At 43.8% G+C, this 15,549-nt stretch overlaps 1 protein-coding gene across 9 annotated transcripts in view; it reads right to left on the bottom strand.

The window, feature by feature from the left end:
* Positions 1-2,273: 2,273 nt before the first annotated feature.
* Positions 2,274-15,549, bottom strand: part of elavl3 (ELAV like neuron-specific RNA binding protein 3) — a 289,564-nt gene continuing 276,288 nt past the window's right edge. For 6 of the 9 annotated variants that reach the window (XM_072564226.1, XM_072564229.1, XM_072564225.1 and 3 more), the window contains one exon: positions 2,274-13,671. In XM_072564226.1, coding sequence (XP_072420327.1) covers positions 13,323-13,671 — 349 coding nt within the window. In that variant the 3' untranslated portion in view covers positions 2,274-13,322. The remainder of the gene's footprint in view (positions 13,672-15,549) is intronic. The other 3 variants (XM_072564231.1, XM_072564227.1, XR_011955582.1) reach the window with 2 other exon arrangements.

Genomic DNA, 15,549 nt, shown 5'->3' on the forward strand with positions numbered 1-15,549 from the left:
AGGGATGTGTAGGTTAGGGTGGATTGGCCATGCTAAATTACCCATAGTACCCAGGGATGTGTAGGTTAGGGTGGATTGGCCATGTTAAATTACCCCATAGTGTTCAGGGATGTGTAGGTTAGGGTGGATTGGCCATGTTAAATTACCCCATAGTGTTCAGGGATGTATAGGTTAGGGTGGATTGGCCATGCTACATTACCCATAGTACCCAGGGATGTGTAGGTTAGGGTGGATTGGCCATGCTACATTACCCATAGTACCCAGGGAAGTGTAGGTTAGGGTGGATTGGCCATGCTACATTACCCATAGTACCCAGGGATGTGTAGGTTAGGGTGGATTGGCCACGCTAAATTACCCATAGTGTTCAGGGATATGCATTACTAGGTGGGTAAGCCATGGGGAATGCAGGAGAGGGGAGGGGGTGTGACTCTGAATGGGTCGCTCTTCAGAGAGTGGGTGTGGAATCTATGGGCCGAACGGCCTGCTTCCACATTGTAGGGACTCTATGATTCAGACTGCGAGGGTCGAATGCATCGCAGGCACAGGCTTTTTGCTGACAAGTTTCTCTCAGTTCGTAAAGAATGCAGACGGTTGTACTTAGAAAGGATCCAGGGAAAGCCTCTGGCTGTGAGAATCGGCAGGTCTTCCTTACCCAGTTGTGGCTTGTACGTCCCTCACCCACCCCACCCCCTTACCCTCTTAGTGAACCCTGCGGTGGTTGTTTGCATGTGTTGTTATCTCCATCTGTGATGAGTAAAACATGGGTGTCGTTATTTAGAAGGAGTATCCAAACTTAGGCTGTAAGCTTGAGCAAGCAGACTTTTTAAAGCATTGAATCAAACCCGTGCACAAACGTTTAACCTCCAGCATGTACCACCCAGAACACAGATCCCCCGTTGCCTGGCCCACTTCACACGTGGACTGGATTGGTAAGGACTGTTATTCCGAACTGTTTATTTCTTTGTTTTTCTAATTGAGAGGAGAAAGATATAACAGGGACCTAAGGGGCAACCTTTTCACTCAGAGGGTGGTACGTGTGTGGAATGAGCTGCCAGAGGAAGTGGTGGAGGCTGGTACAATTACAGCATTTAAAAGGCATCTAGATGGGTATGTGACCAGGAAGGGTTTAGAGGAATATGGGCCAAATGCTGGCTACTGGGACTAGATTAGGTTGGGATATCTGGTCGGCATGGACGGGTTGGACCGAAGGGTCTGTTTCATGCTGTACATCTCTATGACTCAATAATTCCTTTCCCCTCAGAATCTTTACCTTGGTACGTTTGTACCGAAGACTGCACTGTGAGTGACGACTTGTAGACTTTTCACTGTACTTACGTGAGTACATGTGACAATAAAACTAACTCTAATTTTTAAATCAGACTGGGGGTGGGGGGTGGGGGGGGGGGCGACTGTGAATATATGGAGCGAGACTGAAAGTGGGTCCCATTCAGTGGGAGGGGAGTTAGTGTTGTCAGAAGGAAGAGGGGAGCAGGAAAATTGAGAAAGGGGAAACGTTTCTTGAATTCTTATTGCTTTAGGGGAGAAGTCCATTAGAGTCTTGGGAGCAATCTTGACTTTGAAAAATGTACTTGTGGGATGAGGGCCAGGAGTTATTACCATCCCTAGTTGCCCCTTGAGAAGATGGGGGTGAACCGCTTCCTTGAATCGCTGCAGTCCACGTGCTGTGGGTTGACCCACAACGCCCTGAGGGAGGGAATTCCAGGGGTTTGACCCAGCGAGACACTGAAGGAATGGCGATATATTTCCAAGTCAGGTGGTGATTGGCATGGAGGGGAACTTGATGGCGGTGGTGTTCCCATATATGTCCATCTATAGATGGAAGTGGTTGTGGGTTTGGAAGGTGCTGTCTGAGGATCTTTGGCGAATTTCTGCAGTGCATCTTGTAGATAGTACACACTGAGCACCAGTGGGTGGAGGGTGTGGATGCTTGTGGATGTGGGGCCAGTCTGAGGGGGCTGCTTTGTCTTGGATGGTGAGGGCTGTTGATTTGAGTTCAGCCGCTACAATCAAGCAAACTTTCGGAACAGAAACAGGAAATTTGCAGAACATTCTAAGGAAGGGTCACTAGACCCCAAACATTAACTCTGATTTCTCTCCACAGATGCTGCCAGTCCTGCTGAGCTTCTCCAGCAACCTGTTTTATTTTTGTTTCTGACGAACAGTATCTGCAGTTCTTTCGGTTTTAATGAAGCAAGTTTTAGGGATTCCAGCAACAGCGTGTTTGGAAAGAACAACGCGACAGCACAAAGATCTGCAATAAGATTCTGAAGTTTATTGTCTGGCATGAAAAGTACAAATAATCAAACAATTCAATGAAAAATGTTTACAGCTTTCACATTTGTATTCCCAGTAATAAATACTCTAAACTAGCAAGTTTGTTCCAACATGAAATCAGCCATAATTTACCATCGAAATAAATATTAAGTTAAATGATCGTAGGAACTTTTACCCCTCCCCCAACTAAATACACCAAAGAGAAAAAAGATCTGTGCCTCCCCACTAATGCTTTGTACACACAAGCTGCTAAGTCCAGTGTTTTGTTTTTGTCTGTTGCTTTCCCCGTGACAACTCCTCAGCCTCCCCCCGCTCCCCCCCCCCCCATCCCTCCCCTCAACCACACACAACCTGCCATCTGTAATCCCACTCGACTGGACTTCCCATATCCGCCAAAAGAAAATCCAACGAGATGCTGTCTTCCCTTTCTCCCCACCCCCGGCAACCCCGAAATAAAATTCCCTTTTGCTCATCACCACTCACCCATTCCACCATTAGAGGATTGGCATAAAGGAGAAACAAAAACCAAAGAGATAGCAAGCATAACGTTAAATTCCATTGACATCTACTATTAGGATAAGACTGAAAATGTTTAACAAGACGAAAGTAATAGCAAAGTTATAACAACTATCACACAAAGTAACTTCCTAATACTCAATATGTTTCTTTTTTTTTGTATGAGTCACAACATACACTTTTAATCAGTGTACTCACCTAGGGAGAGCCGTCCTTATACTTTTAATTTTGTTCCCTTTAGAATAAATTAAGCTAAACCACTTATTGGTAAAATTAAAGTCGTTTTTTTTGTTTAAAACTTGCAAATATAAAGGAACATAAATATACACAGAACGACTTTTACAGTGCGATAATATATATCAACCTCTGAATAAGTTAAGCTACAAGAAGCTATTATATGTCAAAATATTACCTAGGTCATGGTGCTTTTTTTTAAAATGTTTTTTTCTTGCAATGTAAGCTACCACAGATTCATACAATACACTTAACACGGTTAAAACAATAGAAAATCTTTTTTTCTTCTCTTTTTTTTTAAATCTTAAAAGCTGTTCTAACTAAATGAGACCCATGTCTTACACATAGAGTTCCAGACACAAAGAAACATCCGACAGTAAGAAAACCGAAAGAAGGAAACAGGTAAGTGAGAATGCGAAACTAACCAGCAAGTTTGGCAATAGTCAAGTCTTGGGGGAGAGGGGGGATATTTAAAAAAAAAAGCCCCTCCCCCACACAAAGTCAACATGGGTCAAAGCGAACGCCAAATTGAAAATCAAAAGCTTTTTTTTCAAATTTCAAACGCAACAGAGCCTTTGCTCAGCTTTGAGAAGGTTAGGTAGGGCTTGTACCAGTGGCTTTTCATAAACATTGTCTTGGAACACACACAAAGAGTCACCCAGCACCTACCAAACCCAACGAAGGAAGAACAACTTATCTTAAAGAGGTGGTAAAGGTAAATAAATATACTGAGGCCTCCAGACAAATGATCAAACAATTTTCATTAAAGAGAACAGTGTCAACTTTCCTTAGACTAAAAAAAAACTCGACATTTCCCTTTCATTTTGTCCCTTGTAAGCAAGTCGGGTAACTGGACCCACTTCTTCCACATCATCCACCGCCAAGATCGCAATTTGCTCTCTTTCTCAATAATAACTCGAGATGAGGTTTTAAGATCTGGCCAGATGGAGGATGATGTTTTGTTGGGTCATCATAAATACTTGTGCGGCCCATTTGCCAAAATCGGGTCAGTCTCCTCGAGGAGGCGATAGTGTCTGCCTTGAGACCAAGACCAACTGGTCCTTCCAAGCTCAGGCAACTCATTCAGTGGTTCTTTCTCAAACGTCAAGGGAAGGAACATTTTAGGACCTTTAGTTGACAAACAGGTCGTCTGTGCGAATTGTGAATGTGTTGGCACAAAAACCAACACTTATTAGTTATCTACATTCTGGGCGAATATGTCAGGAATATCCAAAACAAAGAGACACAATTTGACGTTTATGCTAATAATGGCGTCTGATCATTTTCTACAAGTATACCAATGGGTTATAAATTTGGAGGAGGGGATATCTCTACGTTCGACTGAATTTTTTTCCCCGGATGTGCGTACTCTGCCATAAAAGCTATCCAAGTTGGTTCAGAAAAACAGGCATTTAAGCAGCTGCTGGGTCTCCCAGGGCCACCTACAGTCCTTCATCTGACAATTAACGGCTTAACCGTTCCCTCCCTGACAGCATTGTGGAGTGGTACCCACATGCCAAGGTCTGAAGTGGTCCGAGATGCCAGTTCAACACCATCCTCTCTAGGGGATGGGCCACATTCGTACCAGCTCGGCCAGCAGCAGCACCCACATCCTCACGGGCGAATTTGAAAAGTAAAAGGCAGTGGCCGAGTTGCATCATCCCTCAGTGGTCCATTTGTAGTTTTGTTTCGGTTTTTTTGCGGCTGGAAGCAAGGGACAAAATGAAGGAAGGAGCTCGGACCCGGACTATTTGCCTGTCTCGCCACTGTCCAAGACTGGGCAGAGCCAGCAGACTGAGAGTCACTTCACATGTTCTTTCACTTTCACTCTCCTTGGCAATCTTCTCTTTAGGAACGTTGATCTGTCACGGTAACTAAACAGGTAGGCCTCAACTAAATCTTTTCTGCTGTTATGATGTCACTGTGTGGAACCTGTACTGCTGAGAGACTACTCCCGATCAAACTACATGCTCTCATTACTGAGTACAAACTTAGTATCAACATTTCTTGCTCAAAAACAATGTGTTTTATGCTCCCATTTTTTTTTTAAGTCTTAAAAAGTTATCAGCCTAGAGCACACGTGACAAAACTGTCCTCCCCTCCCACTAAAAGAACATAACCTGTCAAAATATTCTCTTTTTTTTTTCGATCAAGGTTCTGTAAAAATTTTCAATGAGGTCTTTCTCTTTTTTATAAAAATAGATTTTTTTAAACCCATTCACATCAAAGAGATCATCTCTTTGGCAAGATTTATTATAATATGAAAAGTCATCAAATGTTTTGCCAATGTTGTTAGAACCCTCCCAGCCCAGCATGGAAATAAGGACTTTTTACAATAATCTATCACAAGAAATAGGAAGAGCTTGGAAGCGGGGAGACAAATGGTTAGAAGTCTGCATCATGTTCTTCAACAGGTCTTTAGGATTTTCAGATACATCCGAAAGGGGATCACTTATGAATTTGTTTGTTCAAAAGACCCTACACATTAATACCTTTCCTTTCTCTTTTATCAGTCCTTCCACATTCACAGGAGACTGTTATGAATACATTAGACCATCCCTGTAACTGGCTTTGGCAGCTGTATGAAAGACATACTCATGTAAGAAATAGTCACGGCCTTTTGCAATTCAGCGAGTCCTTGATAGTAATCCCTGTTTCGGGAACAATACTACTCCCTCTGGGTCCCGAATCGCATTTTTTTTCTTTGCATTTTTGTTTTAAGAACAGTGGTGAAATGGACAGAGATGCTAAATGCCACAGTGCGCACTAGTTGTAAAGTGAGACAGGGAGCTGCGAGGTGAGCCAACTCCTGACTACACTCAGATCGGGATGGGGACATGACAAAACAGGTTGTGATTTAATTGGAAGCCAATGTCATTCTGAGCTTAAAAGGGGAACTGCATTTAGCAGAGTTGGCCCAGGAATAAATCATTGACTGAACGACAGCCTTCTGCACTATCACTGGCTTGACTGAATTTTAAACTTCGTTTTCTGTTAGCAATCTGTATAGAGTTGTGCAGCCATTTGGGTATCGCGAGTAGCAATGCAAAGTCCTCTTCGTGAATGGTGTCACATTCTAACTAAAGGTTCAACCCAGTAAAGAGAGGCGACAGAAAGTGAGTCTATAAGTCTGCTTTCGCTAACAGTGGCCTCAATTCTGTGAAAAATATTTGCCCCTCAGACTTTGATGGCCTGTGTCCCCTCTCACTGAGCGGGTGGTAAGGTGACGTTTCTCTTGTCACTGACTCTGACATTTCCGTCCCCTGCTTTTGGACTAGCAAGTGTTTCCTTGCTTGGTTACCATGACGATTTTGGGTCAACCATGTCAACTAGGTGGTTGTGGCAGCATAACTAACTGTTGTGTTAAGTCCTCTACCTGACCAGCTTGTTAAAGCGTAGTCTCTTCATTCAATGTGCACAGTAATAAAATGAGAAATGAGGAATGTAGGTTTCTGAGGCGTGTGTAACAGTTAGAAAATGCATATCATGTCATAAAGCCTATATAATATATATGTATAAATATATACCATAGAGTATTATTGTGTAAACAGTGAGCCTTTCATAGATATAATATTTGGCATGGTGTATACTAATAATGGGGAGATAAATTTTGCATGGGGTTACTGGTGGCTATGGTGCATCTATTGTACAGAAGTCACTAATGAAACCATGAGCAGTGCATAATGTGTGAGGCTGGGAGTATTGCAGAGTCAGTGGTGAACGCCCTAACAGAGTGCTCCAGCAAAGGGCAGAGACACAGCAGTTTTCCGATGTGGTAGCTGCCTCACACACTACAAGAAATCAGCAAAAGCCACAGAGTTGTGGTCGAGAGTCCAACGTGGATTCAGCTCTGAGTGTGAACCCTCTAAGCTGGGAGGAAGCCTCAATACCCGCCCCCTATAAACATGGTATGCCCGGCAGTGAATTGTATCAACCTGACACCGAGGTTCACACCCAGGCTAACTCCTCATATCGAAGCTCAGTATAATTTCAAGACCTCGGGTTTACTGATGAAGGGAGCAGTGTCTAAGCCAATTTTGGCTGTCAATAGGAAAGAGGAGTTGCTGCTCCCAATTGCTCATAAACATGACAACAGAGGATATTTCATCAGGGCCAGGGTGGGGAGTATACTCAACACCCCTCAATCCAGGACTGAAGCAGATGAGTCCTGAATCTCTGTGATAAATTGGTGCTGAGATGTCTGATACGTGGACATATCTCTTCACACAAGGTGCATTCTACCAAAGACACCCATATTTTGGAATAGTAACCTCTCCTGCTACACAAATCTTTCCGAATTAGCAAGAAAAGCACTGATTGTCACATATTTCTGCTCTCATTCATGTTTCCCTGTCCTCCCACACGCACACACACACTAAAAAAATTGGACTGTCCAGCGAGCGAGAGACAGGACAGGGGTGCGGTTAAGAATTGGAACCCCCTTCCTTTATTCTACTTCAACCCCATTGTAACAATCATCCGCACTGGAGAGGGAAATGGTCTCAGATAATGGGGGGGTGGGGTGGGGGGAGAGCGAGCATCATCATTATCACCAAGTGGTACAGGACTGTCTCTTTAAATCCTGCCCTCCAGTACCTTAGAACCATAGGTATTCCAGAATGGAGGTCTTTGAAGATGGACCTCACTTGTACCTGCGTGTTTTAGACACTTTGTCGCACGGAGGAGGGGGTGACAAATTCTGATAGCTCTCTTTCATTCTATGGTTAGTGGCCTCCTTGCACCTACCCCATAAGACTTGGTGGTACATGCGTTTATATGGTATCCTTGATTTGGGTCACATGGAGAACGAATGGTTATCTTGGTCAGTGGCAGCCCAGTGGTTGGCGGGTGACTATCTACAAAAGGCCAGAACTAGGGAATGGCATGGTTACAGTTTCTGCTCTACTGGTAGTCATGGACCCCTGGTGGCATCGCTCATGGTTAAAGAGGACACCAATCTGCTGGATTTCCAATTCCAGGAGCAGAGGTCCAACAGGATTGGTTGGAAGACAGGTCTGGGTCACCAGTGTTAGGAGCAGATCTCGGCGGTAACAGCATTGGGCTACAATGCCATCTCATATGTTGACCAATGCAATGAAAGCACATTATTAAATGAACTGTAAATTACAATGGTCAAAATGACAAGAGGGGAATGTAGAGGATTCATTTTACAATCTGCAAATTACGACTTGGTAAGACAGAGGAAGCAGACACAACAGTATCTTTTTGAAAATGGAATTGAGTGAATACCTCAGAAGGAACCAATTGCAGGACTGTGGGCAGAAAGAGCAGTCGAGCGTTAATGATTGGAGAGTCCGTTCAAAAGGATAGCACAGACAAGATGGGCTGAAGGGCCACCATCCATGAAGGATCATTAAATGATACAAAAGTATAACATCAGAGGAAGAAAAGAGTGGTGACAAACAGGGAAGTCTTAAAAAAACTCTCAAGTTTTAGACATTTTTGTTCAGTGGCGTTAAAGGTTCTACTCCACGATTTACCGGGGAGTTAAAAATCTCTTTCAAAATGTGGCTCGAGTAACCTCAAACAAATGCCTTAGGGCTTTTGAAAGCTGGTCTAGAATCCACATTGAATCAGAATTGTCTGTAAGAGTATATCACCCACTGGATTTCAGACCAACCATCAACTACTCACGCAATTTGGTTTAAAAAAAAATGATTGTTTGAAGCAGAGAAATAGAATAACAAATTTCCTTACTTTGGGTTGCTAAATTAACAGTAAAAAGGATTGCATTAACATAAACCCCTCCACTTCCCTCTTGCCAGTGGAAGGCAACAATTTGAAATAAAAGTTGGAAATATTGGACATGTACAGCATCAGGAGTGCATGGGCGATTACCTATGAAGGGCCAGATGAAGGAATAGTGGAGTCTCAGATTTTGCTTTTCTGATCGTGGTGGACTTCCGGTGTATTGCTCCTGGTTAGAGTGAATGCCTTCCATCTGCTCTGCTGGATTACAACCAGGGAGCAGAGGTAACAAGGAGTTGGAGGTGAAATCTCTATCTTCCCCCACCCCCCCCTAGTTCACTGCCTCACATTCTGCCCTCTCCCACTGACTGTTTCGCCTTCAGACTGACTGATCCACTCCCCATGGGAAAACTTGCCTGCTTCTAACTCCTGAAGCTCGCTCAGTAAGCGCCATGTTACATGGAACTTTCCAGAACGTCAGAAGGAAAAGCAGCCACCACCTCTGCAGCTTGGTTGTTCTAGGTAGTCTCGTGAAATGAGTTTGGGTGGGAGAGGATGCGAGACTTTAGGTTAAAGTGACAAGGTGTGGAATGTTTTAATGTGAGGGTTTCATAGAGACATCAGTCTCACTGGGAGACAAGAACACAACCTCTTGTGCCAGGATAGTTTATTACTCACTGTGGAGTGAATGTAGAAATCTCCTTCTTCATAACTATTGGCATTTATCAGGGTATTAATTTACTGTGGAATTTGATAAGTGCATGTATACAAGTGTGGGCATGTTTGTGTGTATATGTTTGTATATAAACAAGTGTGTGCATGTATACAAATATGCATGTGTACAAGGCTGTGTGTGCATGTAAGTGTATGTGTGTGTACAAGAGTGTGCATGTGTGTGTACAAATTGTGTGTACATATGTGTGTGCAAATTGTGTGTACAAGTGTGTGTGTGTAAATTGTGTTCAAGTGGATGTATGTGTGCCTAAGTGTGTGTGCAAATGTGTGTATGTGCAAGTATGTGTACGTGTGCACGTGTGTGTGTATGCATACATGCATGTGTGTATGCAAGTGTGTACATGAAAGAGCCAGGACAGCTGACAAGACGTTGTACACCTGATGTGTTACTGCAGCAGTATCACCTGAATTGACCTGTGGTGTGGGTCAATGACCAGCGGGCTCATTCCACTGAGTGTCAGTACTGTCTGCTGTAGGATTCTCTTTGGTTCTTCACTAGGAACTGTAGCATTAGTCTGGACAAACAGGAAGACACTGATGGCTGGGAGCATGTGTCTGATGCATATATGTGTCTGTGCCTTTGTGCGTCTGTCTGTGATACAGAGTCCAGCAGAGAGGAGTTTGTTAATGTGTGTGTTTGTATGTTTGTACTACAGAGTGTCCAGCACAGGAAACTATGTTAAATATGTGAATATGTGTGTGTGTGTGTGTGATTGAGAGAGAGAGTGTGTGAGTGAATGAGTGTGCATGTGTGTGAATGTGTGTGTGAGAGAGAGTGTGTGAGTGAATGAGTGTGCGTGTGTGTGAATGTGTGTGTGAGTGTTTGTATGTGTGTGTGAGAGAGAGAGTGTGTGAGTGAATGAGTGTGCGTGTGTGTGAATGTGTGTGCGAGTGTTTGTATGTGTGTGTGTGAGAAAGAGTGATACAGAGAGAAACTAGCAGAGAGACGTCTGTTATATATGTGTGCAATTTTGTTACAAAGATTGTTTATACAAGTGAGAACATTTCACTGTGCCAATACTGAATCAGGTGAACGGAAGTAACTTGGCATCTTTCAATTGGAACAACATTGATTGTTTTTGGCACAAGGTGGGACACAGTGCAGAGTAAGGTCACATGTTAAAAAAATACAGGGGAGCAATCGAACAGATCTCTCTGCTCAGGTTACCATTGTCCACTGCTCCTGGCTGTGTGATCCATTGGAATATGGGCTCTTCAAATGGTAGGGTCTAAATGGCAAAGTTTAGGCTTAAGAAAAGTGCTTAGGCTGATCATTCTATCAATGTTACATTAGGGGGCAGGTGTCTTTGGCAGGCAGCACACAGAGAGGAATGCCCCCCATTACTGTCCATGACTTTCCTTGGAGAGTTTCCTCATGGCATCCAACATGAAAATGTCACTACATAAAATATGGCATTCAACATGATCTATTGGGCAGGCTGAGGGTTAAAGGATCTCAGATCCCAGTAGAGGTTTACCTGGGTTGGGGAGATATCCATGAGAGATTGAGAAGGACAGAGTCTAAGGGGGTCAGTGCATATTTCTGAAATGTGTCCTGGTTGCTCAGGGATACAAATGGGCCTCAAATCTTCCCGAAGGCCAAACTCTACTCAACCTCAGTATTGCTACCGGGTTTATTTTGAGGTATATTTTTGGTAATTATGCCCCATCAATGACAAAGTACTGACAGGAATTCAGATGGGCCCTCGCTGGAACATGGACTCCCTGTCTTGGAATGATGCCAAGTCAGTGGAGGCCGTGGGGAAGACCTTGAGGAGCTGACAGTGGTCGGAGGATGGAGGAGGACACTGGTTGTTAGCCTGGACACCTCGAGATCTTCCTATAATCCTCTCTTGTGCAACAACCCCACCCCCCTCGCCTTCACCTCTCCCCTACAGGATGAGATACACAAGGGAAGAGTGAGGGGGAATCTCTGAAAAATACAAAGGCTTTCCCACTAAGACATCTGCCAGGCAGTCTCTCCTTATTCACACTCTGCTCTGTCCTGGTATACAAATCATGCTTATTAAACATGAAGGAGACGCATGCTTCATTTGAGTGTTTATACACGTGGAGATATCAAAGAACTTTCTTTCAACATTATCTTTCCTTCTGAAAACACAGTAACCTGATTGCAACCATCTTGGGAAGATGGTTCAGGTTTGTGAAGACGTTTGTCGAGCAAACAGGGAATATTGCCTCTTGAGTGATTGCCTCTAGGACCAGTTGCCTTGCTAACCTGAAGATTTGGTTTAAATTTGATCACCAGAACATCCAGGGAGTGCAAGGAAAGCAGACAGTAACAGAGTCTGCTCTGCAACGTGCAGCCTCCGAGTTCAACATGTTCCCTATCAAAGTGGCCCTCAAACAGAACCTGGTTGAAAAGGGGACTCTAGACCACACAACTGGTCACATAGCTGCCAGCAACTCTCTGTTTTTCTTTTGGGTGAGGCCCCTGAACATTATTTTTCTTCAATTCTTCTTTTAATGCGCTTTCACAAAGGGGAAATCAAAGCCATTGTGGGCCACTGCTTCTTTGAAACTGAGACAACAAAGGTGATTTAAGGATGGGCTACTCGAACCCACAGACGGCTGAACTGACAGAAGCTTCCCCATTAAACCCTGCCACCTCACCCGCAGGATAGTTCCACTCTGCCTGCCTGCAGCGTGCAGGCCGACAGAGGCGTTAACAGCCCCAGACGTAAGCCATTCGGCCCGTCGAATCTGCTGGGATCCTGGTGAAGCGTGGGGGCCACACGTTGCCTTAAACATGGCGGTGTCACGCCATCAGTGATCACACCAACAAGACCACAGGGCGGCAGCTGGCGCGGGGAACCAAACGCTTCCAGAAACTTAACAAAGCGGGACGCGCCTCTCCCAACACAGAAGCTGAGGGATTTAAAAAGTTGGTGAAGACAATGGACAATTGATCAAAGCTAATGCACTTCAGTGAGTCTGACCCAACTTAAGTGTTATGCTAGTCAGTATTGCACTTTTCCTTGTTTTTTTTGTGTTGTTTGTTCTCAGTTCATAAAACCGTGGAAGGATCAGGAAAAAAGAGAAAGAAACGGCAAATTAATTATGAGCTGTAGTTCATAAATAGTCCCCTTTAAAAGATTTTTTTTTGTTTCAGATATCAATTGCAACCACACGACACTTCGGAAAACAGATCTTTGTGAAACTTCTGAAGTTTCCCAGCTTTCTATTTTGCCCATCATTACAAGAGATAATCACCTTCAAGGAAGGTAGTTATAAGTATTATTGATATTAGACTGGGTTAAAGCCCCCTGCGTAGTATTGTTTTATATGTATTCTATTCATATAGTAAGAGCTATGAAAAAAGTATTCAAAGTTGTTTTATGAAATTGCTTCCTCGTTATTTGTTGTAAGATGTCCTGTATCAATATAACGCTAACACTGGCTCTTCAAAAAAGTCTGTTTGTTATTTTTCTCTGTAAGCCCAGGTATAATAATGATTTTTTTTGTTTCCTTTTGTGTGTTTTGTTCTGTCGCTGTATTTATGTGTGAATGTGTTTTGTGTTGTGTTTTATGCATATATGTGTGTGTGTGTGTGTACTTGGGTGTTGTGTTTTGTGTCTGAGAGTGTGTGTCTGTGTTATGTGTTTCTAAGTTTGATGGCCTACTGATTATTTTTCCTTACTTTTGTGTGTGTGTGTGTGTGTGTGTGTTTTTTTGTTGTTGTTTCTGTTGCGGAGGGTGTTCCTGTGTTTTATTTTCTCTCTCTCTCTCTCTCTCTCTCTCACTCTCACACTCTCTCTCTCTATCTCTCTCTCTCTCTCTCTCTCTCTCTCTCTCTTTCTCTCACTCTGCTTTCATGATTTGTGGGTCTTGCTGGTCTTGAAGGACACCTGTAGCACTCGGTCACCCAGGCGGTAGCCATTCAGGCTGGCGATTGCCATCGCTGCCTCGTCGTAGTTGGTCATGGTGACGAAGCCGAAGCCTTTGCACTTGTTGGTGTTGAAATCACGGATGACCTTGACATTGGTGACCGCACCAAAGGGCCCGAACAGCTGCCACAGGACGCTCTCGTCCGCCTCTGGGGAGAGATTGTACACAAAGATGCACCAGCCGGTGCCCGCTGGGCCAGAGAGGTTGACGCCAGCGAGGCTCGTCATGCCCTCGATGGTGATCGGAGAGAACCTGGTGGACAGAGAGAGAGGGCTGCTTGGGTGTGAATCAGATCTTCGACCACTTGTCTCTCACACACACAGCACACAGAAATATACATTACATATAGACCAGCACTTAGTGTTGAACTTGTAAGTTTATTTCTCTACTTTAAAACAACTACAATGTTGAACTTGCAACCCTATTTCGTTAATTTTCTACTTTATAAAGACTTTAATGCTGAACCTGTAACATTATCTAATTTTATACTTTATAAAGACTGCAATATTGAACTTGCAACTCTATATTTTTATCTTTCTACTTTATAACAACTTCAATGTTGAATCTTATTTATTTTTATACTTTATAAAGACTGCCTTGTTGAATCTGTAATTTTATTTATTTTTCGACCTCAAGTTCCCTATGGGAGACTGGCTAGCAAGGTTAGATCTCACAGAACACAGGGAGAACTAGCCATTTGGACACAGAACTGGCTCAAAGGTAGAAGACAGAGGGTGGTGGTGGAGGGTGGTTCTTCAGACTGGAGACCTGTGACCAGTGGAGTGCCACAAGGATCGGTGCTGGGTCCACTGCTTTTCGTCATTTATATAAATGATTTGGATGTGAGCATATCGGTATAGTTAGTAAGTTTGCAGATGACACCAAAATTGGAGGTGTAGTGGACAGCAAAGGAGGTTACCTCAGATTACAACAGGATCTGGAGCAGATGGGCCAATGGGCTGAGGAGTGGCAGATGGAGTTCAATTTAGATAAATGTGAGGTGCTGCATTTTGGGAAAGCAAATCTTAGGAGGACTTAATGGTAAGGTCTTAGGGAGTGTTGCTGAACAAAGAGACCTTGGAGTGCAGGTTCATAGCTCCTTGAAAGTAGCGTTGCAGATAGATAGGATAGAGAAGAAGGCGTTTAATACGCTTTCCTTTATTGGTCAGAGTATTGAGTTTTGAAGTTGGGAGGCTTTTGGAATATTGCGTGTAATTGTGGTCTGCTTCCTTTTGGAAAGATGTTGTGAAACTTGAAAGGGTTCAGAAAAGATTTACAAGGGTGTTGCCAGGGTTGGAGGATTTGAGCTATAGGGAGAGGCTGAATAGGCTGGGGCTGTTTTCCCTGGAGCGTCGGAGGCTGAGGAGTGATCTTAAAGAGGTTTATAAAATCATGAGGGGCATGACAAAGTCTTTTCCCTGGGGTGGGAGAGTCCAGAACTAGAGAGTATATGTTTAAGGTGAGAGGGGAAAGATTTAAAAGAGACCTAAGGGGCAATTTTTTCACACAGAGGGTGGTGTGTGTATGGAATGAGCTGCCAGGGGAAGTGGTGGAGGCTGGTACAATTACAACATTTAAAAGGCATTTGGATGGGTATGTGAATAGGAAGGGTTTGGAGGGATATGGGCCAAGTGCTGGCAGGTGAGACTAGATTAGGTGGACTGAAGGGATGAGTTGGACCGTTTACATGCTGTACATCTCTGTGACTCTATGACTGTAAGTGACATCCACGTTCTACGAATTATTGTGTTTTTTTAAGGAAAGTTGTGATATTGGAAACGCGAGAACCATAAGTTTGACTAGCAGCATCTACTGGCTGTATCGCTGCAGGATTGCTTAGAGAAAACAGATTGGCTATACCCACCCTCTTCATTATTCTATGAACCTTTTTTTCATTAGTACATCCCCTAAAGCTTGCAGACAGATCTCCCAATTCTTTATAGAATCCCTAGAGTGCAGAAAGATGCCATTCAGCCCATCAAGTCTGCACTAACTCTCCAAAGAGTGTGCCATCCAGACCGAACCCGCATTTACCAGACCACATCACTTGGGCAATTTCTGCATGGCTATAATCCACCCTAACCTGGCACGTCTTTGGGCTGTGGGAGGGAGGGAACTGGGGCACCCAGAGGAAACCCACACAGAAATAGG

Source organism: Chiloscyllium punctatum, chromosome 46 (assembly GCF_047496795.1).
Source record: "Chiloscyllium punctatum isolate Juve2018m chromosome 46, sChiPun1.3, whole genome shotgun sequence".
In the NCBI taxonomy this organism is placed as follows: Eukaryota; Metazoa; Chordata; class Chondrichthyes; order Orectolobiformes; family Hemiscylliidae; genus Chiloscyllium; species Chiloscyllium punctatum.